Source organism: Brienomyrus brachyistius, chromosome 13 (assembly GCF_023856365.1).
Source record: "Brienomyrus brachyistius isolate T26 chromosome 13, BBRACH_0.4, whole genome shotgun sequence".
In the NCBI taxonomy this organism is placed as follows: Eukaryota; Metazoa; Chordata; class Actinopteri; order Osteoglossiformes; family Mormyridae; genus Brienomyrus; species Brienomyrus brachyistius.
This window is the reverse complement of record NC_064545.1, coordinates 20550260-20577361: the sequence shown is the minus strand read 5'-3', so window position 1 is coordinate 20577361 and position 27102 is coordinate 20550260. Positions and strand designations below refer to the sequence as shown.

At 47.4% G+C, this 27102-nt stretch overlaps 2 protein-coding genes across 3 annotated transcripts; both read right to left on the bottom strand.

Moving 5' to 3' along the window:
• Positions 1–609: 609 nt before the first annotated feature.
• On the bottom strand, positions 610–16697 carry kiaa0513 (KIAA0513 ortholog). Of its 2 annotated transcripts, XM_048973142.1 has the most exons (13): positions 16588–16697; positions 11163–11658; positions 10866–10965; positions 10493–10566; positions 9918–9988; positions 9359–9563; positions 8853–8893; positions 8219–8285; positions 7933–8010; positions 7211–7240; positions 4281–4361; positions 3295–3389; positions 610–2986 (listed from the first exon to the last, which is right to left on the bottom strand). In XM_048973142.1, exons 2-13 carry the CDS (start codon positions 11561–11563, stop codon positions 2937–2939), a joined length of 1293 nt encoding a protein of 430 aa, XP_048829099.1. In that variant the 5' UTR covers positions 11564–11658; positions 16588–16697; the 3' UTR covers positions 610–2936. The 2 variants fall into 2 exon arrangements, with proteins under 2 accessions (XP_048829099.1, XP_048829100.1); XM_048973143.1 differs by lacking the exon at positions 7211–7240.
• A 169-nt stretch (positions 16698–16866) lies between these two features.
• ces3 (carboxylesterase 3) lies at positions 16867–26346 on the bottom strand. The gene is made up of 13 exons (XM_048973141.1): positions 26161–26346; positions 24313–24508; positions 24074–24212; positions 23030–23163; positions 22527–22680; positions 22087–22191; positions 21861–21962; positions 20969–21109; positions 20240–20320; positions 19530–19671; positions 19283–19432; positions 17372–17450; positions 16867–17160 (listed from the first exon to the last, which is right to left on the bottom strand). Exons 1-13 carry the CDS (start codon positions 26246–26248, stop codon positions 16983–16985), a joined length of 1689 nt encoding a protein of 562 aa, XP_048829098.1. The 5' UTR covers positions 26249–26346; the 3' UTR covers positions 16867–16982.
• Positions 26347–27102: the final 756 nt, after the last annotated feature.

Below are 27102 nucleotides of genomic sequence, written 5' to 3'. Positions count from 1 at the left end.
TCATGGCCCACCTGCTTGAGTGTGAGAGTCAGTATATCTGCTTCAGGGTTTCCTGTAACACTCAGGTCTTTGTGTTCTGTGTAAGCAGTGTGCGATCGCAGGTACATAGAGAGCAGAGGTATAACTATACTTGTGTGGGCTTCTCGCTGACTCTCATTTTACACTATTGACCATTTTTACCATCAAAACCAGAAACAAATGGATGATGAGGATAAACGGTTGTTCTTAAGAAGATTTTCAAGGAGATACAGTTGAGGAAAAGAATCAGTTTGTCTTGTAGAGTGCATTGGCTAATTTTCCTGCTTTACTGCACTATGCGCAAGAAAGGTTCTTCCACGGAAACACGCATGGTGGACAACTGCAGCTCTGACGGCAGAAAAGCACCATCAGGCGCAGCAGCAGCTCCAGTCAAGCAGGTGACACGTTAGAAGGGGGTTCGGAACCTGATCCATGGGGAGCCGGTGTGTGACTCTCAATCCGCCCATTCTGGTGGGTCCCTGATTGTGAGGTCACCCCAAGACCCTGTACCCACACCAGCTCTCCATGGATCCGGTTCCCCACCCTGAACCGATCACGGGGTGAAGGGGGTTACCCTAAAAAGACGGCAGCTTTACTTCACAAAATACTTTAATTTCAAGGTTGGAATTACTTACTCCAAAGACGACATGTATTACATCTTCACTGACACAATGACAATACTTGGTTTGACTCATCCATGCAGGTCATTACTTCACGACATAAAAGGCGTCTCCAGTCACCGGAGTGAAAAGGGCGGCCAAGCCCGAAACGCACAGCTTCTCTTCCCCTTACAGCCAAACGGGCCGGTCGGTGCCACAGTGGCAATGGTGCTGTGGCCTCGTCTCAAAAACCCGACCTTCCCACAATCCCGGGCACAGGCCACAGATTGAGAGACAGCATCCGGGCGTACGAGGGAGGGAAGGTGAGGGTGCAGGCAGGACTGATGAGTCGTACAACGATGGGACACAAACGAACACTCAGGAAACCGGACAATTCACAAGCACTGCACCTAACTACAAGTTAAAATACTGTTAACTGTGATATACATTCAACACTTTGCTATACAGTATTTTAGGCAGAAAATATATATTTTTAGGTTCCTTTGTTTTGCATTTAAATTTCACACGGTCCCTTTTTGGCCCTACAGTTGCCCTCTTGCATCGTCATTTTGCCGTAGATGATGTGACAGTCTGGTATGTCCTTCTGATGGGACCTGCATGTTAGCAGTAGCCGGCAATCTGCTGTTTCACAACGAACACTTCCTACAGTCACACTGACAAAATAGGATTTGGGAAACAAGTTTCACAGCAAAAAAATGGCTTTTGCAATACATTAGCTGTTTGGAATCAGGAGATATATATACACAAGTTTGACAATGAATCCATAAACGAAATGCATCTGTCACAAAGGTATTGCGATGGAGAATCGTCAGGCTAAAATGCATAATTTGATAATTCAGCCTTAAACTAAGCTCCATGTACAAATCATCTCAGTGCCTTAAATTCCCACATGTGGGCAAATACAGAATTTGTCTGACAAACGTTGTAGAGATGCAGTGTCTCAAGTTAAAATTCTGGTTATTGAATGGAGCAATTTGCAAATTGGGCCACAAATGTGCAATGACTGCCCCCTGCTGGACTGCATAGGTAAGAACATTTAAGTTACCCCGTGTCAGCACTGCTCCTCCAATCAGTGACAAAGTCTCTGCAGATCAGGGGTGCTGCTAGAGATTGTGGACCCAATGAAAACCTATCACACTGGGCCCCCAACCCAGACTGATCCAATTATGTTCCGGATTTTTTAGGGCCCCTGTCACTCCTGGGCTCCTGGAAACATCCTAATTTTTTTCCCTCCATCTACGGCGCTCTGCTGCCGATACACACTTGCACCCTACACTACATCAGCACGTGCTCCCTCTCTCCCAGTGTCCGGGAACCATGTGACAGCATCCATAGTGCTTTAGAGTTTTTTTAAACTCGTGAAGAAAACGATGCACGTTTCGTATACATCCATATTGCGTAAATTATTGACGGGCATGTACAGTGGCATCACTGGGAGCCTACAATCACCACACAATCTAGCTCCTCTAATTACAGTATCAAAGATGGACCTGCCACACCATCAAGACGTCTATCTTCAGGTACGCTAAAGGCACTTCTAACCACATGCGGTTGTCTCCAGAGTGCCTGAAAGCTCTGAATCAAAGCAAAAAATGCAATCATTCACCGTCTGATGCTGTGCATTCTCTCCCAGGACACTCAAACAGTTTGAGTGTGAGGGATCTGCTTATCTGACCCTCTCATTGGCCTCCCAAAAAAGCACCTGACCTGGGGAAAACCAATCATTGTCAATCTCAGCAGGATACACTGGACTAACTGCTAATGTTAGACTTTGCATTGGTCAGCCACAAACCTGCTACTGCTCTGCAGGAGTGTGACTGTGTAGGACGTAGGGAGAGTCACAGAACACGGCTGTAGATATGCTTCTGGGGTATGGTAGTGGTATATCACGGTACACAGAGGCATGCAGTGTCTTTGGATGACCCTACCGGGGGGGGGGGGGGGGGGCATGCAGGGGATGCACTGCAGGGAGAGTGTACAACTGGAGCCCATTAGGACGGAAGATACATGATGTTTTGGAGAAATAACCTACTAGGCTGGTCTATCTGGAGATGAACACCAGTGAGTGCTGAAGGTTTAAGCAAAGCTGGATCAGAGAGGAATCAGCCGGGTTAAGTGAGGCAAAGTTAGAAGAACAGGGTCCAACTGACACGGGGGGAGAAGGAAAAGCCTGCAGGCTCGACTAAAGAAGAACCAGATGTTAGCCGAAGGTGCATCAGGGGAAATCTCAGGGTTTAATGGAAGCAAAGCTGTAGGATCATCCACTGGTTTGGTTCTCTGTACTCCAAGCCGAGCTGCTCACTCCGTTGCCATCTGCTCTATGTGGTCACTCAGAAGCTTGTACTGCTCTGGTAGACAGAACAAAAAAAACAAAAAAAATCAAAGCCTACTTGCAAATTTCTGATCAGTTACAGATTTTAATAAACTACAAATAAGGCAGCTACAAATCTATTCAGAATCAATTTCAGTGTTGTAGGGTAATAGAGAAATCAAGCGATTGTGCTTTATTTAACCGAGCATGTTTGATTCGTGAGTTAGCACAGCTGAAGCAGGATTCAGTTGGTTTGGAAGCGTGAAAATGTTATTTATGCAGTTACAGCAGAGGCAAGTTCAAATAAAAGTGTGAAGGCGGGTTGACAAATAAGTGCAGGAATACCTTCGTTTAAGTTACCGATGACTGCCTGCTTCTTCAGGAAATCATTACAGAGCTTCTTACTGAGTCCGAAGGCCAGCATGTTATGGGTGAATGTCCTGGGGACGGAAACGATGCTTTATGAAGATGAAGATTCACGTGAGATCGAAAAGGATTCCTGAAACGGTGTGGAAGCTACACGTTGGGCGCAAGACCAAACAGATGGTTCCTAGAAGGTAGATCCTTCACTTTCCAGTGCTGCGGGGTCTGCATCTCAGTGCAACACTAATGGGACCAAACTCAGATATTTTGGCTTCAAAGTCAGACAAATGGTCAACGTAACACCAGCGATGTGAAAACCTGAGATCTACACTTTGAATTAAGCATCTTCTTTCAGAACAATAAGTTATGTGTCTTAAAATATCTCACCCACCTGGTTAGGTCTGTGTCATAATTATTCTGATGCAACAAAAACTACCACTTGTCTTCTCTCAGCCCAAAACCCTTTCACCAGAGTCAGCCCCTGCTCTGAGATGCTGGCTGGGTCACAGGGTTAACTAATGGGGCTGGGGAGATTTGATAGTTTGGTAGCAACTCAAATTCAGGAAAATTAATTACGATTGGGTCACTCACGGGGGCGGCATGGTGGTGCAGGGGTTAGCACTGTTGCCTCACACCTCTGGGACCCGGGTTCGAGTCTCTGCCTGGGTCATATGTGTGTGGAGTTTGCATGTTCTCCCCATGTCGTCGTGGGGTTTCCTCCGGGTACTCCGGTTTCCCCCCACAGTCCAAAAACATGCTGAGGCTAATTGGAGTTACTAAATTGCCTATAGGTGTGTGGGTGAGAGTGAATGGTGTGTGAGTGTGCCCTGCGATGGGCTGGCCCCCCCATCCTGGGTTGTTCCCTGCCTCGTGCCCATTGCTTCCGGGATAGGCTCCGGACCCCCCGCGACCCAGTAGGATAAGCGGTTTGGAAAATGGATGGATGGATGGATGGATGGATCACTCACCCAAGCTGTCCGAAGGTGATGTTCTCATTGAACCTGGAGCTGTCGTCTCGCTCCTCCTGGGTCATGTGACACCACTTCTCCCTAAGGACGGCGAAAAGTCAGCGTGTAGCAGATGTGGGCGACTGCTAGACGTGCTGCTGAAGCTGAGCTACGGCTGGGTAAGAGACCCCCCCCCCCATTTTCTCAGCAAAAGCCATAAAGCAGCAGTTGATGATGGCGCCGCCATTGGCCGCTAGAACTAAAGTGTAAGCGAATATGCAGTAACAGAAAAGCCTTTGTACAGGATGCATAAACACGTGTCATCTGCTACTCATTCAGGTTCACGGGGTTAAGGGACGTATGAGGGTGAAACAAACCAACAAACAAAAACTCTGAATGTGTCCGGGTTCCCTGGCTATCATGGAGAGCAGGGCAAAGCGCGGCACAGCCTGGAAGATGATATTTACGAAGTGAAAAACGAGCCCATTCCAAAGTCAAACGAAAGCCCACGTGTTCTGGCATTTGAGTGTCAGGTCCTTGAGTCCACAGTCCAGTTCGTACCACAATTTTACAAAGAAATCAGATTTCCAAAAAAATTCAAAGACATTTCAGATATCCAGCTGTATAAATGGGAGAGGTCACACTGACCCGTCCAAAATCAGCTAAGCAATAGGGGATTCATGGACGATATCCAACTTCTAAACAGAACAGGTTTCAAAATGTCTGCTTTTCAGGATTTCCAACCGAACTGAGAAGTAAAACACGTCTGTTTTTAGCGGCTCTCAAAGCGCTGCTTTCAGCCGAACAGCTTGCCCACGTCACACTTCCCTTTCTACTGACGACGGGACACAGCTTTTTCTGCACACAGCTCTGCAGCTGCCCTTGTGACCTGCTACTAAACGCCACAAAACGACAACTTCCTGTCTGTTTGTCAATGGGGTGACGGCTGTTGGTCTAAGCAAAACCTGCTTGTTCCCAGTTTGGACTGAGTGTCTTAATCAGATTAATCAGATTAGTAAACTTGATTGCAGAGAGATAATTGTTTCTTTCCATTTAAGGAGGTGGACCTGCAGTTTAGCAGAGCATAAGACAGAATTACAAACACTAATCTATATAGATATCAGGGGGTGGAGGTCAAAATATTTATATCAACCTTACCACAGGTCCCTGCCCCCTCTATCATGCCCATCTAAACTTGTAAGACACCAACAGCCTGACCAACTGTGGTGAGCTAGGACCCAGGGGAACACATTACAAAATGCTTCCTTCTCATTGGAGGGAATATCTGTGACATGCGTCAGGAGGAAGCAGTGCTTATAGTTTGCATGCAGGTTTTGCTTGCAAGAGCATGACTGACACCTTAGTGAATATCCTCTAGTATTCCATGTAACAAAGTCTCTATTCAGATACATACACTAAAACAAATTTGGATACACCTGCACCATGGACCAAGGAACATAATTAAACTAAAGCTTAGATTAACACTGCGATCTATTAGTCTTCTATCATATACAGACAATCCGGGTTTATAACTTAAAACTCACACCACAATTTCATCCCTGAACATTATTCAGGTTCTGCCTCACATTGCCCCTTAATGTAAGTGAAATGTAAATGCACAAAACTGCTTCCTTTCACCAGAGCCAAAATGCTCAATTCTTAAGACCAGTGGTTGGGTTTTACCCGGCACTTAACTAAATGTTATGACATACTCTCCCAAATGATGGGCAGATGTTAACACACAAAATACCAATAACAGAATGTCCCTTAAGCAAAGATGACAGTCAGACTCCAAACAGGAAATTCCCATTTGGATGGGTTCATTAATGGGAACAGTAAACATGCTAGAGACTGAACCGTTACCCATCATGCATTGGGCTATAGCCAAAATAACCATCATGCAATGGTTCCAAAAGCGAAAGAACGGCCAGCATGCAGCAGAACGTTCCGTACGGCTTGTTATTTCCACGCCACAACAATCCCACACAGGCTTCCTGTCTGGGCCTCTTCAGGTCCGTTTTATCTTAAAACATGGCTTCCACAAAACCACAAGGCATAATGCATATATGATAAACCACAAGCGGATACACTGCGGCTGGCTTTTTGACATGTGCTGTGGACACAAGATCACACTGTTACGCAACACTGAGGGATGCGCGACTGCAGAGGCAGCCCAAGGCATATGCGTACTAAACAGCTGCTAAGGGCTCAACGGCCACCAGGGGGCGCCCCCAATCGATCAGCCTGCCAGAATGGGAAGGAAGACGACGAATGACAAGGGGCTCCAGTTCAAATTTTGCTCAGGGCCCCTGCTCAAATGTGACAGTTCAGTAACTTAGCCTGGCTGGGCTACTGGCTTACATTTAACATGAGAACATACAGCCAACGCTCTATAAAGGTGACAGAGTGTCAATTAAACTGCATGTATCTCCATCAATCAGCTACTCCTCTAGTCTGCATCTTAGGTGTGGCATCAGGGCCCAGGAGTGGACTCGAGGAAGACGACCTGGGATGTCTGCACAGGGCGAAGGAGGAGTCACATGGAGGTTGGGCGCAGAGGATCGCATGACACGGCGGAGTGAAGCATTCTCCATAGCGGTGCACTGAGCATGCACTCACACACTCACGTGTGCCCAGCGCTGAAGTTTAAGGGACGTGGACAACCTGAACATTTAACAGCACACCAGTACCAGGACTGGGGACCACTGGTCGGCATCCTGATGATGGAGACTCTCCATAGGGGGGAGGAGGTCCACGTTTTCCAGGTACAGACCCAGTAAGTAATTACTGCTCAGGTAGAATAAAGTCTGAACACCGTAGCACAGTAGGACTCGCACTGATAAAAGAGCGTCCCAAGGTCTGACCACCCGCCCCGCCTCTGACTTTACAGGCCCTACACCCCATCTCCCTCTAGTGGGGGTCCAGGGGAGCAGACAGAGAGAAGGACAGACCTCTCGCTTGTGTCGTCCTCGGCCGTCCGCCTGCCGCGGCAGCAGGGCACAGGAAAACAGAGGATTAAAGATGCATGCGGAGAGCGGAGGAGAGAAAAGGAAGAGAGAGAGAGTGCGACAAGACGTCGGCAATGACAACAGATCACCAGCGGGGGGGGGGGGGGGGGGGCAACTCCTGCCGTCTGGCGAAATGACTGACAAACAGCGAACCTCTGCTAGACACACCAACACTGACATTCCTACACTTTAATACACACATTAATACAGAGCATATTGGGGGCGTCCAATCACACGGAAGGCCACAGAGTCAGCCAATAGGGAGGACAGTCGATAGCTGAGCTGATTAATAACAACCAATAGTTGATGAAGTTTTTGGGAAGAAGGAAACATTGTTGGGCTTAAATGTCATTTTCCATTGAGTGGCACATATTTCCAGAGAAAGGTAGGGACTTTGCAGACCCGGGGTCTTCGGTGGTATGGCTGGACACCTCTGAGCTACACAGAACCTCACCTGCCAGGCTTTTCACATGTCATTACTCAAACACCTCACCTCACTACATCCTCTGGATCATCAATACAACCAAATCACATTCACAGAGTCCAAGCAGAAACTTACAGTTGGATCTGAGCTTAAATCAGAACGACCCCGATATCCGCTCAACAGCCCTATTAGGAGACCCTCTGGTCCATTACACCCGGTCCGTGTGCCTCGTCGGACTCACCTGGTTGTGGGAGACCTCTTTTTCCTTTCGCAGTGGACGGCGTCAAAGAACGCAGCATTCCAAAACCTCAGAGTGTGCCTTTGGGTGGCAAAGACAGAGTTTGAGAAAACACCGTACTATTACATTACCAATTTAACCCGAGTGATGCTGTGCTTTTCTTCACCACCTTAAGAGGGCAGCAGTGGTCAACACATCTCCTTTGTAAAGAGTGCTGTCACTACAGCTCCCTTACAAAACAAGCATGACCTACATCCCTACATGAGGCTGACGAGAGGGCCAGTCTTACCAGATGGGCTGCTGCTTAAGGTGTGTATAGAGATAGATCTTTTCCCCTTTCTTTTCGTCAGGTGACTCTGGAGATGGTAACAGGGAGAGTCAGTGAGCACATGAGTCACTTAATCCTTAAGTTTATTTGCCAGACACTTTTATCCAGAGCGTACGGTTGAGAAAGCCGGAACAGACAGTCCCTGGGGCGACTGGGGATTAAGGGCCTTGCTAAAGGGCCTGATGGTGAAACCAAAACCGCCACTGCTGGGATTTGAACCGGTAACCATCCGATCTCAGGCACAGCGCCCTAACACGCTGAGTCACACAGTGGCCTCCTTCAGAGCAGGCGCAGTGCGCACTGGAGGAACAGGGCTAAGCTCTGCGATAAATGGCCTGCGGAATGACAGCTGCCTACAACGGGGAAGACGTGGAACAGGAGGAGAACAGGAGGAGAACAGGAGGAGAACTGAAGGGTGGCCACACACACGCACACTCCACAGAACACAGCTTGAACACAGGACACTCTGGACGGGATGTCAGTCTATCCCAGGGCACACTCAAGGGGGAAAGGGCGACATCCGTGAGCATCCCATAATAGCTGGAGCGCGGGTGCTGCCCCCCACCCACCGAAGAGAAACCTCGTGGAGACATACCGGGCGTTTGGGGTTTCCCTTCCGCTGGGCTGCTGGCCTCCCTGAGCAGAGAAAGAATGAGCGTATGTTTCAGAAGCAGTGAGTGTGGGAAACGCTGGCGATCGGCACCCTGCCAATGCCAGCATCAGCATTCGGGTGGGACCCCGTAACGCGTGTCACTGTGAGACGCACAAGCTCAGCACACTAAGAGTATAAGCATCCACTAAGCATCTGAGTCAGCTTCTCCTATTAAAAACACCTACAACCGTGTCAGTCACACGCAGAAAAGCTTCAGAAATGCCATAGATGTACCGTTAGAGGGCAAATACACCTTATATATTATCATACATTTCCTAAAAACTGCCTCTGAAACTGATCCTTTTCATGAAAACATTTTAAGAGACGACGTAACAATAACATGGTACTTGAAATTAAATGAAAAAGATTAATGATATACAAAAAAAACTGTCCGTTTTGTGGTCAGCCGCACGACACCGTCTCCAAACGCAGAGAGACGCGGCCCTCACTCGCTCGTGCTGGCGGACGGCCCCCTCAGCTTGCTCTCTAGGCCCCCGAAGAAGCCCTTGACGTCGCTCTTGGATGAGGTGTTCTTCAGCAGCCTCTCCGCCATGTCCCTCTTCCCCGACAGCCAGGTGTTGGCACTGCGCAGGTAGGAGTCGATGCCCCCAGACGGACGTTCCAGGAGCTCCGTGGGAGACAGTTGTGACTTCCCTGGAAAGGTCACAGGTGATGCTGACAATAGCGGGGAAAGTAGGAGTGACTCAGGCCAGCCGATTGCCGGACTTGCTGAAGATGAAGCCTGGAAATCTACAGTAAATCCTATTCTCACAAAAGTGTGCAAAACTCACAAAACGGCCTTCTCAGCAGCCAAAGGAACATCGGGAACATGAAAGGGTACAGCAGGGGCACTAACCAGCAAGTTTCTGTCTGGCTAACATGGGTCTGCGATTTATGATCTGGACTGAAGCAAAATTTTTAGCATCTCGCAGCGCGGCGGCATGCCTAGCGTGTGCATGCAGTCACGTGTAGAGGACAGGACAGGACACACACTGCGGCGCTGCTTACCCATGTGGTAATAAGTGAAGCACATGGTCATGAGGTTCTTGGCCGGACCGTAATCATCCATCTGGTAGCATCTGCCAATTACACAAAGCCAGCATCATTCCGGCGCTGTCGCCACGACGACGTCCGTCCGCCAGCAAACAGCACCGCTTGTGTACTGTCTGCAGACGACAGCTGCGAGATGTTTGCGAGATTGTGTGAAGCCTTTAGGAAATACTGCACCGGCATTGTGTAAGTGCGGCCTGGTCCTAGCAACAGAAATTCGCCCCTAGACTTTAGGAATCTTAGAATCACCACTGGTTTCCTAAAGGTCACGAGTTTCTGTTGCTAGGACAAGGCCACACTTGCAGATGCTAAGATTAGTTTTTTTTTTTTTTGGGGGGGGGGGGGGGGTGAGGCATAAGAGGGGCCATAATTCATATAGAGGGACCAGCCTTTATAATTACCCAATGATATGCTTTGAACTGGCGAGTGAAGAGGGAGGGGACACACTGGGGGCCAATCAGCTCTCAGCTTGGGCCAGAGCCCTCTGAGGCTCCGCCCCTACAGGAAGTGGTCCTTCAAGTCTTTCTACTCACTCGAACAGGACGACGGCGAAGGCCTGGACCAGCCTGTAGAAGGTCTGCTCCGACACACACTTGGAATTGCAACGCTGTGAAGACATCATCTCTCTTTAATTACTGCAGAGCCAAATGAGTGCGCTACCATCTGTCCACTTATCCTGTGTCATTTTGCTTGGTAAACAAAACACACGCCCTCATGGGATTTCACCCCAAATTGTTTTGCTAATAACTGGACAAAAGAGGTCTTGTAAACTCACAAATGGGTGGGACAAACATTCACTGTCAGCTACTGGCTAAATTCCCTTCCCATTGGTTACCCTGGATATGCCTGCATGCAGGAAGACCGCCATAAGAATAAATAAGGAGTTCCACACTTTGGCTGCCATACCTGTGCACTGACATACTTGGCAAACCACTCCCTGCCCTTGCTGTTTTCGCCGCTGCACAGCTCCCCAAAACGTGCCTTCTCCTCCGGGTCAAAGTCCTCCCTGCAGTGGGATCAGAACCTCCAGTTATCCAGGATGACACCTGTTTTGTACTGAAATCTGTACTATACACTAGCTAAAGGTAAGCCGACCTTACCCCTTTGATCCTGAGTACTAGCTAAATGCTAGTCAGTCATAATGCTAGTCAGTCTCTCCATCTCAGACCTCGTCTTTGGTTCTACACCAAATTGTCGTCTCACCTGCTGTGGAACACCTTCTCCACATAGTTCTTCATAAACTCCCTGCACTCGGCTGCCTCAGACCCCGCCTCCTCCGCACTGTGATTGGACGATGAGGATGAGCGCCGCGAGAAGCTCCGGGTGTAGGTGGGCGACTCCCCCCCCTCGTTCTCGCTGTCCGCGGACTCTGTGGCCTCGCTGCCGTTGCCTTCCTCCCCGTCACTGGATCCAGCCCCAGTAGGTGTGCTGCCCATCTGGGCCCCAGACAAACCGAATGATGTGGGTTCGAGGGGTCCGCACTGCATAGCCAGAAGGTCGGCGGCATAGCCAGGTCCGCCGTGGGGGGCGGTGGGGGGCGTCTCCTCAGCGGGTGGTGCGTCAAAGTCAATCAGGTTGCCTACGGCAACCCCGTCCCTCTCCATGCCGGAGCCAGGGAGAGAGGCAGTCCTTTGGAGCCACAAGCCTACCACGCAAGTTACTGCTCACTACAACCACAGGAGGTCGATGTAGAGACAACCTAGGGGAAAGACAGTTTTTATAAGAGCCATCATCTACCATTTACATATCATTAACATGGTTAATTCATTTTATCCAAAGCAACAGACAATTGAGGGTCAGAAATCAGGGCCAGACGGCAGCCCTGTAGCAGCTGGGCTTAAGGGTCTTGCTCAGGGGCCCAAAGGTAACATCACTCTGCCAGCCACAGAAATTGAACTGGCGACCTACCAATCATGGGCAGACACCTATGGCCCCCAATCTCACACCTGCTAATTTACCTTTAATGAATCCCCTCTGGGGGGAGGGCAGATGCTGATGTTACAATTCAGACATCCTCCCCCTCAGCTGTTCTATAGCATGTTTTTAAGTATGAGGATGGAAATATTTAAGTTCAGAATTATCAGGAATAATATTGAATACAATATATGTTGGAGAAAGCGTCAGGCTTTCCACTCCAACTGCACACACTATTAATTACGAGACAACACACTTAAGTTTTACTTGCAAGGGTACCCACACTCTCTGCAATGCAAACTACAGCAGAATGTGTTACAAAGGGTGGTTCCCCTTGGCTCCTTTATTTATAGTCAGTGGGAGGCGCAGGGGTCACGCAGAATAGGGAGGTGAGAACAAGAAAAGTTTTTTACTTAAGTGTACAGCTGTTGAGCACATACTCAGGGTACGTGCAGCTAAATACTATCCATCCATCCATTTTCCAAACCGCTTATCCTACTGGGTCGCGGGGGGTCCGGAGCCTATCCCGGAAGCAATGGGCACGAGGCAGGGAACAACCCAGGATGGGGGGCCAGCCCATCGCAGGGCACACTCACGCATCAGTCACTCACACATGCACACCTACGGGTAATTTAGCCACTCCAATTAGCCTCGGCATGTTTTTGGACCATGGGGGGGAAACCGGAGTACCCGGAGGAAACCCCACGACGACATGGGGAGAACATGCAAACTCCGCACACATGTGACCCAGGCAGAGACTTGAACCCGGGTCCCAGAGGTGTGAGGCAACAGTGCTAACCACTGCACCACCATGCCGCCCCCCAGCTAAATACTATTATTAATATAATCTAGAGCATGTGGATAGAAGACAACAAAATAATGTATATACGCATTTACGCTCATAGCTAATCATACAGGAATGATAACAAAATAATTAATAACAGTTTCTTCAACCTAACAATATAGAATATGCTCTTTTTCCTTCAGATAATCTATGCATATTGACACAGAACACCAGCATCCCAGTAGCTCCCTGCATTTTGACCAATCAGGTGGCGGCGATGCAGCCAGCTTGGTTTGGTCAAGCTTGTGCCCCCGCTGGTAAGCAGAGCCATGTCAGGGTGGGTACGGCTCGGGTACGGCTCGGGTACGGCTCAGATCTTTTTTCTCTATTTACAATGCAAACTGTCAGTTCGAGGTACAGCTCTCTTCTTGGTGGCAGTGGAAAAACGTCAAAAGTCTACGTGATGTAGTATTTCTACCTGAAATGTGTTTATTAAAAGATACACTGCACAGAAAACAGGACTGTATACTTATATAGCTAGACACTCAAATAACAGAATATGACATACATAAATGCCACAAAACGATCTCTAAGCTCTATGTTACACAAACAGGACGGTTGCAACAGGAGAGATATAAGCTCCTTATGCCATCTATAAAGACAGAGTCATCGTGTTGCTGCCCTGCTGTGCTTTTCCAAAGGGACTCATAGTTTCACAGATTTACAGCTACATATTTCACAGAAACCAATTAGGTTAAATGCTTGGATCAAGGGTACAACAGCAGCGGCTCTACAGGGAGCAGCGGCTCTACAAATGACTACTGCAGTGTTTTTTTCTTTCTTTTTCTTCTTTTAATTCCACAGTTCAGCGGGAAACACCACTCCTCTCTCGCGCAGTGCTCACCATTAGCCCTGGATACAACACAGGGACCCCAGAATTCAGTGCACCCTGCCACGAAGTGTCCTCTCTGCACCTCTGCATCCACCATCGCAGCTCCCAATGGAATTAAACCGCCACCGTCCCCAGGATGAAAGTGTCTCTTCTCCAGCATGTGTGGGCGGGAGGGGTGGGGGGGCTGTCACGATCCCGCTTTGCATCTCATATCGTGTATCACCACACGGTGGCAGCACTCGGCTCTCTCCCGGCCATCCAAGGCTCCCCCCTGATGGAACGGGACCGGTTATGCAACCAGGGACTGCAAGCGCATGACCCAACACGGGAGGACTGTGGCCGGGAGTGACACTGCGGAGGAGGCAGCAGCGGGAGTACCGACACGCACCGTCAGACTGCGTCGCTCGTTACCCTGAAGAAGCTACCCCCCGCGCTTAGATTTACAGCACATGTGGTGAGCAGATTGAAGCAGCCATGCCAACACATAGAAGATTCTATTTAACCGACCCCCACCCCCCCAGCTGCTTTTTTATTACGTTATTCACAAACATTATGTGATGGATCCTAAACCATTTGAACAGGTGACCAGTCAGAGGAGAGATGACGTTTCTGCAGATGCCTGGATGTCCCTGTAGGGTTTCCATGAGAGGAACTCCCTCTGATGCTCTCAGAAAAGCGATGCGGGGGGGGTGTGGGGGGGACGCTGTGCCCTCCAACGAGGGCTGTGCTCAGTGGACCGTGTAAGGAGCAATGTTTCCACCTCTGTGAGCAGACACCCCCCCCCCCCCACCCTGCCAATACCGCACCATGCTCTGAGTCAGCTTTATGGTGCCCGGCCAGATACTCTCACTGCAGACCTGCGCACTGGGCCGGCAGTAGGGTGGGGGGCTGGGGGCAGTGTGTTTTTAGAAAGGGCCTCCCTCACTGCAACGCTTCGTCCTGTATGTGCCTGTAACCAATGAGCCCCTTCCTCTTCACAAGCGCTAACATCATAATCTACTGCATAGATCGTGAGCAGCGCTCAAACACGGAGCGGGGTTCAAATCCCGGCACGCCGCCACAGTGCCTGGGAACCGTCTGCCTGGTCCAGACAAACACAGACAGTCCTGCTTCTTAGCCTCATGTCATCAGCTTTACTATAAGAAAAATGTATGATGACAGTATTTACACAAAGGCAAACGTCACAAGTAAGCGGTGAACATAGCCCTTCGTTTCATTCGCAGGAGATCTCCACACACCGCAAAGGAGAAGAGAGGGACTGGCACGCCTTCTGACACAGAAATACCTTCAATCTCTCGCCAGCTAACTGCGCACGTCACAGCAGCGATGCAAGGGCCTGACTTGCGAAACGGCAGCAGGGAGCCGCAAAGCCGTCAGACCATCACAGGAGTGCCGCTTGGTGGATAATAACAGGAGCATGACAGGTTACTGGGGAAAGCTGGCTGGCTTTCTGATGGCCCGGGAGCTGCATAACTGACACAGACGCATCTTATAGCCTCAGTAATTTGCCGAGTTCCCTGAACCAATTCCGCCTCTCAAGGATCCATCTACCCCAGGCTGCCCTCTTCCCAGTCAATACAAATCAAGCTCCACAGAGTCAAAAATAAGATAAATTAAATCTAGCGGTAAAGGTCAAGCATTGATAAATGGGTACAGAAATAGCCTTTGTACCCTCGGAACTGCCCCCCCTCCCCACCTTGATAAAAATGGCAGGGTGGCCCCTCTTCTCTCTGTCACCCACTAACCACAGATCACACCCTGTCACTTGAGAGGCACGCCACTCTGCGAGATAAGCCCCATGCTCACCCCAGCCAGGCATGTCAGCGGCCCGGGGAATAAAGGAGGAGAAGGAATGAAGGCAAACTAAGCACAAGTGGCCGGTTAAAACTCAGAAGGAAGGTCATTCAAAGGTACTACATCATGTATGGCACGTGTCCAAAGCAATCTCACAAAGAGCACACCCACTCCCTCACCCATACTGATGACGTCCACAGGAGTCTGCGAAACAAGGGCACGACAGGCTACACACCTAATACCATACATGATTTCAACGTCATATCCCCTCTAGTGTCACGCTAAAAGATCTGGATATTGTGGCCGACTCTTCTGACCAGTGTTATCCCAAAGTCTTACGGTTCAAAGCTAACCAAAAAGTGTATCAAAATTCTGCGGTAAGGGGCAGGTACGTGCACGCTCGTTTTATGCTTTACACTTAAAGTCATTCACAAAATCAATACATTCGGTGATTAAGAGACTCGTTTTCAGTACTTTACATGTAACCGTTAAAAACGAGTTCAATAATCCATATTATTAGAAGTCTACATCCGAACGTTGTTTCTTAACCTAGCCTTTTGTAAAATAACAAATAAATAAATAAATAAATAAATAAATGCAGATGTATTACTATATTGACCAAAAGAGCAACAACAAGAAGTACTATTAATGGCATTAATATTACTGTCAGTCTGTAATACAAGACTCAGCCCTACGGAACCCTTTATATTGGCGCATGCGCTGTGCAGGCGTCACCTGAAGTCCCTCCGTGCATTTAAACAGATGCTTATTAACAGCTGTTTTAGCTTCGGTAGAGATAAGTAACATCAGTCACATTATACAAGTTGGAAATCTGTAAACATACTACCGCTACATTGTGCCTGGTTATAGATATTGGTGAAGATTTTGAAACGTGAACGCTTCAGCTTTACTTTGACTGCATTGACTGCGCTGTCAAAACAGACGCACTTAAAACAATACGGTTAACCGGCTGGCTATTTTAAAACATGTATGTTACATAGTTTGTTACAATCTAAACATGGAATCAGAAACACGTTAAACAAGAAATGTCACCGTTTACTTAGCTCACTGCGCGGCATCATCACAGCTGCTGGAACGGCTGTTTAGTACTTGACATTTAAATGCGCGAAATACTAATGAAGCAAAACGTCAACACAAAACGCATTACTCTAAAAGCAAGCATAATGTACACTGCACTAAGCAACGGTTTCTATTTAGTTTAATAATACGTGAACTCTGCTTACCGATTATCTCTTCCCAAAATTGAGAGAAAGCAACTGAATTCAGTCGCATACGCTGCTGGATTTCGCAGGTTCTGCAGGCGCATGCGCGCCCACGCCGCACGTCCTGAAAACCACGTGACGTCGGTACACGGTTTCGTTTGGTCTCCTGTCTTCGCGCCCGATTGGACGCGCGACTCACGACGTCTGAGCAGCACGATGTACAGCGCGACAGCGCCACAAGGATAAATTCGAGAAAACGCAAAGGAACTGAATAATTAACCATGAAGCAGGTCACAACACTGGTGAGTACAGTACTTTTTAATGTCAGCTGAAGCATATTACACTACACGCTATGCATGGAGAATTGTGGACTGTTGATGTTACTATGGACTGTGTAGGAAGCGTCAGTTGCCAGGTCAAGGTTTCGCGTTTGCAGCGTGGCTCGCTGCTAATTTCTGCGGAAGGGTGACAGTGAAAAAGTGCATCTGCTCCTGCTTCAACTTCCTGCCTACTGTTTGTTCTAAGCCTAGGTTAAGGTACTCTTCAGATTCCCCATAAGCCGGCCACTCCAGAAGCCCTGGCCCGTTGGGTGAACTGTGTGAAACAAAACCAACAAGACGGTCTGATTCAGCACTGCCTCTCTTCATAACAAATATGTATTAGTGCAGTCCCGATATAGAATACATTAATTACAATGCAGTTTCTGCTTACGCTTATGTTAATAGGTAATACCAGTTAGGCACTCTCATAAAAGGGACATTTCACAAGATTAACACATTGCGATGAAATGAGAAGTTATCTGTACCCGCTGCGGGCAAAGTTGGCCCAGTACGCCATCATCTTCTTTGACAGCTCCTTTTCCTCTTCGGTGACGTGTCTGATTTCTGTGTAATTTATGTTCAAGGATATTAAATATGGAGGAATACATGAAAAACAGTTACGTAACTTAAGGGAGGTTTAACTTGGTGATGATGGCTTTATGAAAGAGGAACATCAAACAGGACATTTTAAACCTAAAAAGAAAGTGTATGTTATCCATATTGCATAATTGCTTATTTCAATGTAGGGGTGCGGAAAGCCTTGACCCTAACCCAGGAAGAACAAGGCATGAGGCAGGGGACACCCTGGGCAGGATGTCATTCCCTCACAGTCACACAATACGGGGAAAGTAGAGTCTCCAAGTCATCAAAACTGTGTTTTTCGACTACAGGAGGACACCAGAGAGCCCGAATTACATAACACAAACACTAGAAAAGCAGGCAAACTCACACACGGCAAAATGTGAGAATCAAACCCACCTCTGTAGGAGTGTATGACCCACTATGACATCGTAGTGCCTTAGATTCACATCTTATATATTTATTTTTGCATTTCTTGGCCTATCACAATAATACACAATCATTTTAACTTACAGCAACACGTATCATGGTACATTTTCCCTCTGTGCAAAGGCATTTTTCCACATTTCCACAGGCTTGCTGTGTTAGTGAATGGGGATTTTTATATACATATATATGATTCAGACAACCATTTTATCCTAAATGCCTTATGCATTTTGTACATCTTTCCAGCCATATATTTCCCTGAAGCTGTTGGCTTTAAGTAACTTAGGCTAATGCAGAACACCAACACCTTCAGGCTGCGTGGTTTGAATTCCATCTCTATCGTGGATATGTGCAATTTGCATGTTTTCCTTGTGTCTTGTAGGTTTCCTTCCATGGTTCAAAGTTCAGTCAGGCTAGCTGGCATCTCTAAACCACCATATGCCTGCGTGTATGTGCATGTATATGCCCTGTGAAGGACTGGCACCGGTAACGCCTACAGAAAATTTTCACTGGGGTGCCCTTGAGGGCCAATAATATATTGATACAAACTTAGGGTGTAGTCACACTAGCCAATCTGTACCATGCCCAAGCAAGTTTGATCCCCAATGTCCAGTTCATCTGACTACCACGATTGTTCTGTATCATGCCCAGGACACGGAACATAGATATGATATCACTAATGTGACTGGCACACGCGCGGAGAGATTGGATCAGGTAGGCTGTCTAACTGCGACAAACGTTTAGCAAACATGGTGGCAAAGGGATCATTTTGGTCCACAGCGGAGGTGCAGTGTTTGCTGGGAACCTGGGCCGACGAATCTCCAGAAACAACTGGATGCAGCATATAAAAACATTTTCGGTGAGATTTCGGACTGTTTTCTTGTACGTGCAGCACGATTAAATGAAAATCACCGTGTTGCTTACTTGATACGAGTAAATCTATGAGGGCCGTGTGTCATCGTGCCCAAAACGACTCCAGATACGTCACACGTCAATCACGAACGCCATTGGGCTGTGCAGTAGTGCTTTTCTTGTGTTCTCAAACTCAAATTTCACACGGTGATGACGAAAGTGTGCTCGGGCATGGAACGTTAAACACAATGTGAGCAAGGGCCGGAGAGAGTGAGGAGAGGGGAGAATTGTGTTCAGGTACAAGACAACCGGGCCAAGTGTAAGTACTCCTTTACTCACTAAAGGGAATCGGTACCAGCAGGTCAAATTTATTGTTATAGGCAACAGGGGTGGCCATGTATTTTCAGTCCCTAACCATCCCTTACATACCCCAGCCTTGTCCCCTGGAATAGGCTCCAACCCCGTCAATGACCCAGGCTAAGACAAATGGACATGTTTCTTGACTGTGCTTGGGTATGCGTTGGTGTCTACCGCATTACCTGGATCTGTGGTTGGTCCATTCCAGAGCGGAGCTCCGAAGACGAAGTAGATATCATCACCATGGTCGGCCTTGACAAAGCCGGGCCTGACGTTTTTGAAAATGGCCGGGGGGTGCTGGAACTCGTACAGATATACAGCCCCCCCTGCATCTGCGCAAGAGAGGTGGAGGCACTGAGGTACAGCCTACGATTGTAGGAGCACAGCGTCGCACTCACAACACTGGCTCTGAGCTTCTCCCAGACTTACTTCTGTGGTGATTAGCCACCGCAATGGTGGGAAAGACCATGAAGAGGTCGCCCAGTATTTCAGTGAACACGTCTCGCACTTTCTCCGGTGTGTCGGCATCTCGGAGGTATTCGGCGGCAATTAGCTCATCTGTACCTGCAGCCTGAAAGGGGGATTCAGCATGAGGTCACACTGAGCTCCTACGCGCCCAGACAATGCAGAGCTTTTCCGCTGTCTCCTACAGAAAGAGGTTTGTCCTCAGGCCCGAGTCGGGAGCGCAGAATTCATTGTTTGGGGTCTGTCTATCTGATAAACCCAGTTAACCTGTCAAAAGTTACAAAGACCTATATCTCGGGTTACACACCTAACTTTGTAAAAGTTAGTAAACGTAAATCAATATTTTTAGTGTAATATATACAAGTCAACAAACATCCTGTTTTCAGATATTATGCCGACTGCTATTCAGATTTTATCACAAAGTACAGGGATCCAGGTCTCTGCACATCTGAGAATTTTTTTTAAAATGAATATTGTCAATCATATACACATTACAGGCATTTTTACTTGAGAGATTAATCTGACCAGCTGTCATGCATTTTGTATTTGAAATCCTCGTGGGTTACAGGGCCTAACAGATTAATCTGTTTGCTCTGCTGTGTCTTGGAGCACTTGGTGCTGGAAAATGGAGCGCAACGTAAAAATCTGTGTTGTATGGGGAAGAAACAGCTCACCCATCCATGAAAAATGCGATTTAATATAGACATGACTTCCTGCTTGTCCATCCCCTCTTCCCAGTCAGGAGAAGCAAATGCCTGAGACAAAAACCAAAAAAATAATTGATATAAAATCAGGTGTGATAATAAAATCCGGTAATGAACTGATAAAACGAATGTAAGCCATTGGGAGTTTGGACCCTACATTGTTTTGACTGTATTGCAATGTCTATGAACTGATGGTGTCAATCACCTGAGAAGGTCGAGTATTACGTTTCAAGTCTTTTTCCTGTACATAATATGGGATGAAATCTCTCATGAACAAAAAGAGACAGTATCACAAACTATGTTTCCATCCACTAGATGGGCGATGAAAATCCTGTCGTCTATCAGAACTTGTGTGTAAATGCCGTTCTTTATCATAAAAAAATGTTCCCACTGTAGTTTTTCACTGAATGTCAAGTGTCGACGAGAACTTTAACCACTAAACCTAAATGGAAAAAGTTTGTGTTGACAGTTGGAAAATGTAAGCGTTAAACGATGTTTCCTTCATGCTTTTGCGCGTTAAATCTCTTGGACGGAAACCTGCCTACAGTGTTAGCTGGCGTTACTTAAGGCAGAATGTTTCAGAAGAGAATGGTAATGCAAACCAAAGGCGAAAAAGACCAGGAGAAAGCATCAGAAAGAAGAATGCACTCGCTGCAGGTGCATTACTGTGTGTGTCAGAGCGCAGGAAATGCGACTTGCCTTAGAGAGTATCCAGCCAAACTCATGGTTAGTCATGCCTAGAAGAATTGGGACCTTAGGGAATTCCTGGCTTTTGAAAACATCTTCTATGGGTTTTTCCAGAAAATATCCATCCACCGTCGACCCCAGAATGGTTTTTTTCTGAAACACATCATCATCATGTCCCGACAGATGAAGCCATGTAGTGTCCAGAAATTATGGCTGTACACATGAATTTTGCACAATTAACTACGCATGACCTGCATCTTTGTGTGTTGTTAAGGATACGATATACCAAGAGGAACTATGTCATACGTGCATCAAAATTAAGCGAAAATCACTGTGCTACATAAATCTCTGAGGGCCGTGTGTCATCGCGCCCAAAACGACTCCAAATGAGCCACAAAATAAGGACGTTAATGGTGAACTCCACTGTGCTGTGCGATAGCACTTTTCTTCCTACGTTTTCTTCAACGGAAACAGTTGCGCGGAGATGACTAAAGCGAGCTCAGGTCCAGAACATCCAGGCGTAATGTGAGCTTAGACCAACAGGGAAGTTGGGGAGAGGGGACAATCGTGTTCAGGGGCAGTACAAGGTAACTGGGACAAGTTGGGGTAGACGGTGGTGCAGGAGGTAGTGCTATCGCTCGGCAACTGGAGGGTTGCAGGTTCAAGCCCTGGTTCCTCCTGACCCCATCAAAGTGTCCTTGAGCAAGACACTGAACCCCCAATTGCTCCCGGTGAGCGGGTTGGCGCCTTGCATGGTAGCATCTGCCACCGGTGCATGAATGTGTGAATGTGAGGCATAAAATGTAAAGCGCTTTGAGTACTCATAGGAGTAGAAAAGCGCTATATAAATGCAGTCCATTTACCACAAGTGTGAGTACGCCTTCATTTTATCTTAAAATCTCACGGCTTTGGTAGCTTGTATGATGTCCTCCTCGGTCTTCTGCCTCATGCACCGAACAAGGTGTTCTGTAGAATCACTGTCACATGCAGTCAAGTTGGCCACCGCCTGTAGGGAGTGGCGAGAACGTCACACAGCATGGAGTATGAACCCGATGATCTAAAGAAACGTTGGCATGAGGTCATAGGGAAGCCGCCAAAGTTATCGGATCAGATTTTGGCCGACAATGAACCTTTGCGAGGAACAGTGGGCTGTTGGTGGACAAGATCTGCACTGTTGCCACTCCACTCTGGCAGATCACTTTGTGGAAAAGGCCAGAAGACAATGGTGAAAGGACCTAGGAAAAAACAAATGACTAGCAGCTTATCCTGTGATACTCCTGACGTCATCTACTCCCATAACTGAAGAGCTAATTTGTAAAACTCACTCAGTCCCAATGTAATCCGACAAAGAACATTAAATTCCCAAAATACATTAAGTCCACAGAAAGTTTCTCAAAAATGTCTGTATTAAATGATGCAATACATTTTCTGTTCAGCTGTGCTCTATACTGGTTTATCGGTTGTGCCTGGATGAGTGAAAAATGGCCAATATCCTCAAATAATTCTACGCTAGATTAAGTAGATCTATGACTAATTTGTGGTTACACCCCCCCCCCCCCAAGAAACTCACAAGCAATGATGCGCTGATCCCCCCGGCAGAGTCCCCAAATATAGTGACGGACTGTGGATCTCCCCCAAAACTCTCGATGTTCGCCTGGACCCACTGAAGGGCAGCGATTTGGTCCAGGAAGCCCCAGTTGCCTCTAGCATGCTCATCTCCAGTGCTGCCGTAATGAAATAAATATATGTATGCAAACATAGACTATGTATTCTTCTGAAAAGCTGGTGATAAAACTTTTTTTGCATTCAAAAGCCAGATAAGAAAAGATAAGATTAATAAAATTTTATTATCTTATCAGATTTTTCTTAACTCAGGGGAGAAATCTTTGGTGATAAGGGTGCACATGGATGAGAGGCATCTTGAAATATCAGTAACTGTTAAACAATCCCCAAACGTGACTAGGTGGACTAGTGAATAGGTCTTCCCAAATCATAGCAAATAGCTGATATGTGCCAGGCGTTTGGTACTTGTGCATCCTCAGATGTCTCCTGCACTTATTTCGTTTGATGTACCTCAAGAACCCAAGGATTCCAAGCCGATACTGGATCACAACCACGACCACATGCTGGTAGGCTACCAGCGCTGAGGCGTCAATTTTGGCAGCGCCGCCGAAGGCCAGACCACCCCCGTGGATCCAGACCATTACCTGAGCAGTGGAGTCGGGCATTTGCTCACTTTCCGCCGTCTGTAACCTTAAAACCTCACATCTGTATTCAGCTTTTAATTCAAATAATTATGCCTTAAAACATATGATGAGAGTGTTTCGTGCGCTGTTCTCCATGTGAGTGCTCTGGCTACTTGCCTGTATAAGTGTTTGCTTTGGTGACGAGGACGCACCCCTGTGTTTAATTTCTCTTCAGTGCACTTGTCCGGTTTCTGGCTTGATTTATTTTGGTTTACGCAGTCAGGGCTGGGTATGCACTGTGCTGCTTGTGGGAGTTATACTTACGCAAATATGAGGGCAAAACCAAAAATGATTGGTTCAGAAACATAGAGGTGGTGGGACCAAGACTTCTGTTTGGTTGGGCCCGCCTCCCCTACAATCTGATTAGTCATCTTTCTGAACCAATCATTTTTCGTTCTACCCTCAGAACTTTTTTTTTTTTGTAAAACTCCCATGACCCACTCTGTTCGGTCTTGAGGTTTCCTGTATTACACTGAAAACTCAGCACTTCCCTATAGTTGGCTAATGACTCCATGTTACCTTCACCTTAGCTTTCTACCCAGCCTTCTCATGCCTTAGACCCTGCAGATGTGTACCTGAACTGCTCTCCCAGTTTGGCCACATGCCTTTTTGACCTTGATATCTAAACTAGTATCTGCTCTACTTTTCAGGCCGCCCTCTTGGGACAATCAGCCATTGGCTGAAGTTCCCAGAGGTAAGAGAATGGCCACACCCATGAAGAGTATCTCCCTACTGTTATCAATAAGACACTGAGCACCTGGAGAACCACACTGCAGTGCCCATAGAGGATTCCCTATAATAATCTCGTTCGTTATGTGTGTCAGGGGCTCGTAAACATTGTGCGTGCTGAGTGTGTGCGGTCTAATCTTACAGGTAATCTCTCTTCAGCAGACCGGTCACTGGGGGTATATACATTAAGGTACAAGCAATCCTCTGATACAGGTGATTCAGAAACATTCATGTTGTACATTTTTGAAATTTCCGCCGAGATGGCCGGGTTTTGTATACACCTGTGGTGGAAAAAAACATCACGAGTAAAGAGAACTAACGTTATATATTTAACCCGATTCACTCTGCCAAAGGTACGGCCTGCCAAGTAAACACACTCACATGGCAGGCTGTCGTGTAGCATCTCTCACGCCTTCCCACGCTAATGGCGGCTGGGGGGCCGTCAGACGCAGGGGCCCCACTGGGGGCCGAGCGAAGGGGATACCCAAGTACTGCTGCACCACCTTTTCCGTGCTGTTCACCGGGACGTACTGCCCTCGCAAAGTGCCGTTTTTGATAGAAACCACTGGACCGTCGTCTGTAGGGAGTGGTTTACATTTTAATGTTTTTGACAGATGCTTTTATTGGAAACAATACATTTTTTGTGAAATTAATGCCAGACCAAGTGTTAAGGGTCTTGCAAAATGACTCAACAGTGAAATCACTCTCCCATCCCTCCATTTTCCAAACCGCTTATCCTTCTGGGTCGTGGGGAGTCCGGAGCCTATCGCAGAAGCTATGGGCACGAGGCAGGAAGCAACCCAGGATGGGGGGCCAGCCCATTGCAGGGCTCTGTCATGCCCGGCTTGTATGATCCTCGTGTGTGCCACGCCCCCTGGCTCGCTCTCCCTTCTGTCACGATCGCTGGTTACGTGGGTGAAGTGCACGGGCAGGTGAGCAGGCAAGGAGCAGGCAGGCAGGCAGGCAGGCAGGCGGAATACGGGGAAAACGGGGATTTATTAAAGGGATCAGACAAACAGGACGGAACACTGGCACTGACATTAACATCAGTGACGGACAAAGAACTAAGGCAAGACACGGACTGAAATAGGCAAGACAACAGGGTACAGCTGGGTACAATCAGGGAAGCACACGTGGATAATCAGGGGGCGTGGCACACACGAGAATCGTACGAGCCGGGCGTGACAGGCACACTCACATTCACAATTTAGTAACTCCAATTAGCCTTTGGGGGGAAACCGGAGTACTTGGAGGAACCACAATGACGACATGGGGACGACATGCAAACTCAAACCCGGGTCCTAGAGGTGTGAGGCAACAGTGCTAACCACTGCACTACCATGCCACCCCGAAATCTCCCAACCCCGGCATTTGAACTGGTGACCTTCCAGTCAGGGACCCCTGCCCACCCCACCTCACTCCACTCCACCCCACATGCATGTTGTGTCACTCATACAATAGCGGAGGATCTTTTTAAATGCACCGTTGAATTGCCCTTAAACAAACTTGTCTGATTCTCAGTATATTTTTTAGATCCGGTTAATAAGGTACTGCGTGCTCATTCTGCTACTGCAGAAATCCATTGTGTTTGCAGACAGCAGTACGGCGGTGCTTGTTAACTAATGCAGAACAGCTTCAGGAAGTACAGGTTATCTGATGTTCACATTTGTCCTCTCGATGCCATTCATCTAAGTCAGTGTTTCTCAGTCCAGCCTTCAGGGAGCCCCAGACAGTCCACATTTTTGCTCCCCTCCCAACTCCCACCACACCTGTACCAAGTATTCAGTGTTCTTGATTGCTTGATTTTTTTTTTTTTTTTTTTTTCGTGGACTGCTGTGGGTCCCCAAAGACTGGGCGGGGAAACACTGATTTGAACCAAAGCCTCAGGTCCCAAACCTTACACCACACTAAAGCAATCACACGTTTAGGGTAGTAATATGTTAATCCAGGATAATCCTATATTTACACCAATTTAAATACAGAGCCAGTTCATTTCATGTTACATTGTAAAATCATTATTTATCGGTGATTAAACAGAAATTTTGCTTTTACTAGGTCCTTTAATTTTACCTGTAGATGGTTTATTGGAAAGTCACTACTGTTGTGTAAAAATTACCTCCAGTGTCTGATTTGGTGCCGATTCACATTGCAGATAAAATCTCAGTGAAATGTGGATATTGTTTTGTACGGCTGTCTTGTAGTAAAATATTAATGTTGGGTTTCACTTGCCTGTTTGGCCGCTCGTCGATATAATAATGACGGCCAAGGTGAAGCTGGCAAGCCGCACCGCTCCTTTGGTGATCATACTCGTGAGCATACGACTGTGGCGTACGAGACCGAGTGCGGAAAACTGCACGCTAAATTCACTCGTCCACTTTAACGGCCTCCCTGCCCACTAAAGGGGCGATAATTCATACAGAGAGGCCAACCTTACCATTAGCCAATGATATGTTTCGAATCGGTGAGTGACAGGGAATGGGGTACTCTGGGGACCAATCAGCTTTAAGCTGGGGTCATTGACCCTGTGGCCCCACCCCTGTATGCACCCCTGAACCAGAAACTTCAGTAGCTGCCAGAAACGAACTGACCTTCAGCCATGCACCTGTCGATCTATTGACTCTGGAAGGACGCACCCTGTCTGTGAGCATTAACCCCCTTCACTGCTCTCTGAAGGCATGTCTTTGGACTTTGACTGGTTCCTAATACTGTCTCCGTTGCCCTCTAGATTTTGAAACGATTTACACTGAGATTGCATTTGGACTAGTCAGGCAATGCAGATGAAACAATTATAAGATAAGATGAGATTAAGATAAGGTAAAGATAAGATAGAGCTTTATTGATCCCTGGGGGGGGCGTGTTCCAGCAGTTTTACAAAACTAAACCATAGTCCCTTATTAATCGATTAACCAGGGATGTCACTAGAGATTTTGGGCACCATGAAAGAGTATCATAGTAGGCCCCCAATTCAGGCCAGTCCAATTATATTCCAAGTGTTTGTAAGTGCCCTAACCCCCCCCCCCCCACCCTTGGTGGTAATGATAAAGGTTGGGGGTGGCGGGTGGACTAATACCATTGGTCATGAATATTTGGTATTAAAATTACGTTATGCATTTTACCATGAGCACAGAAAGAACGCATTGAATTTTCCAGTTACATAGTCCCAGATGATGG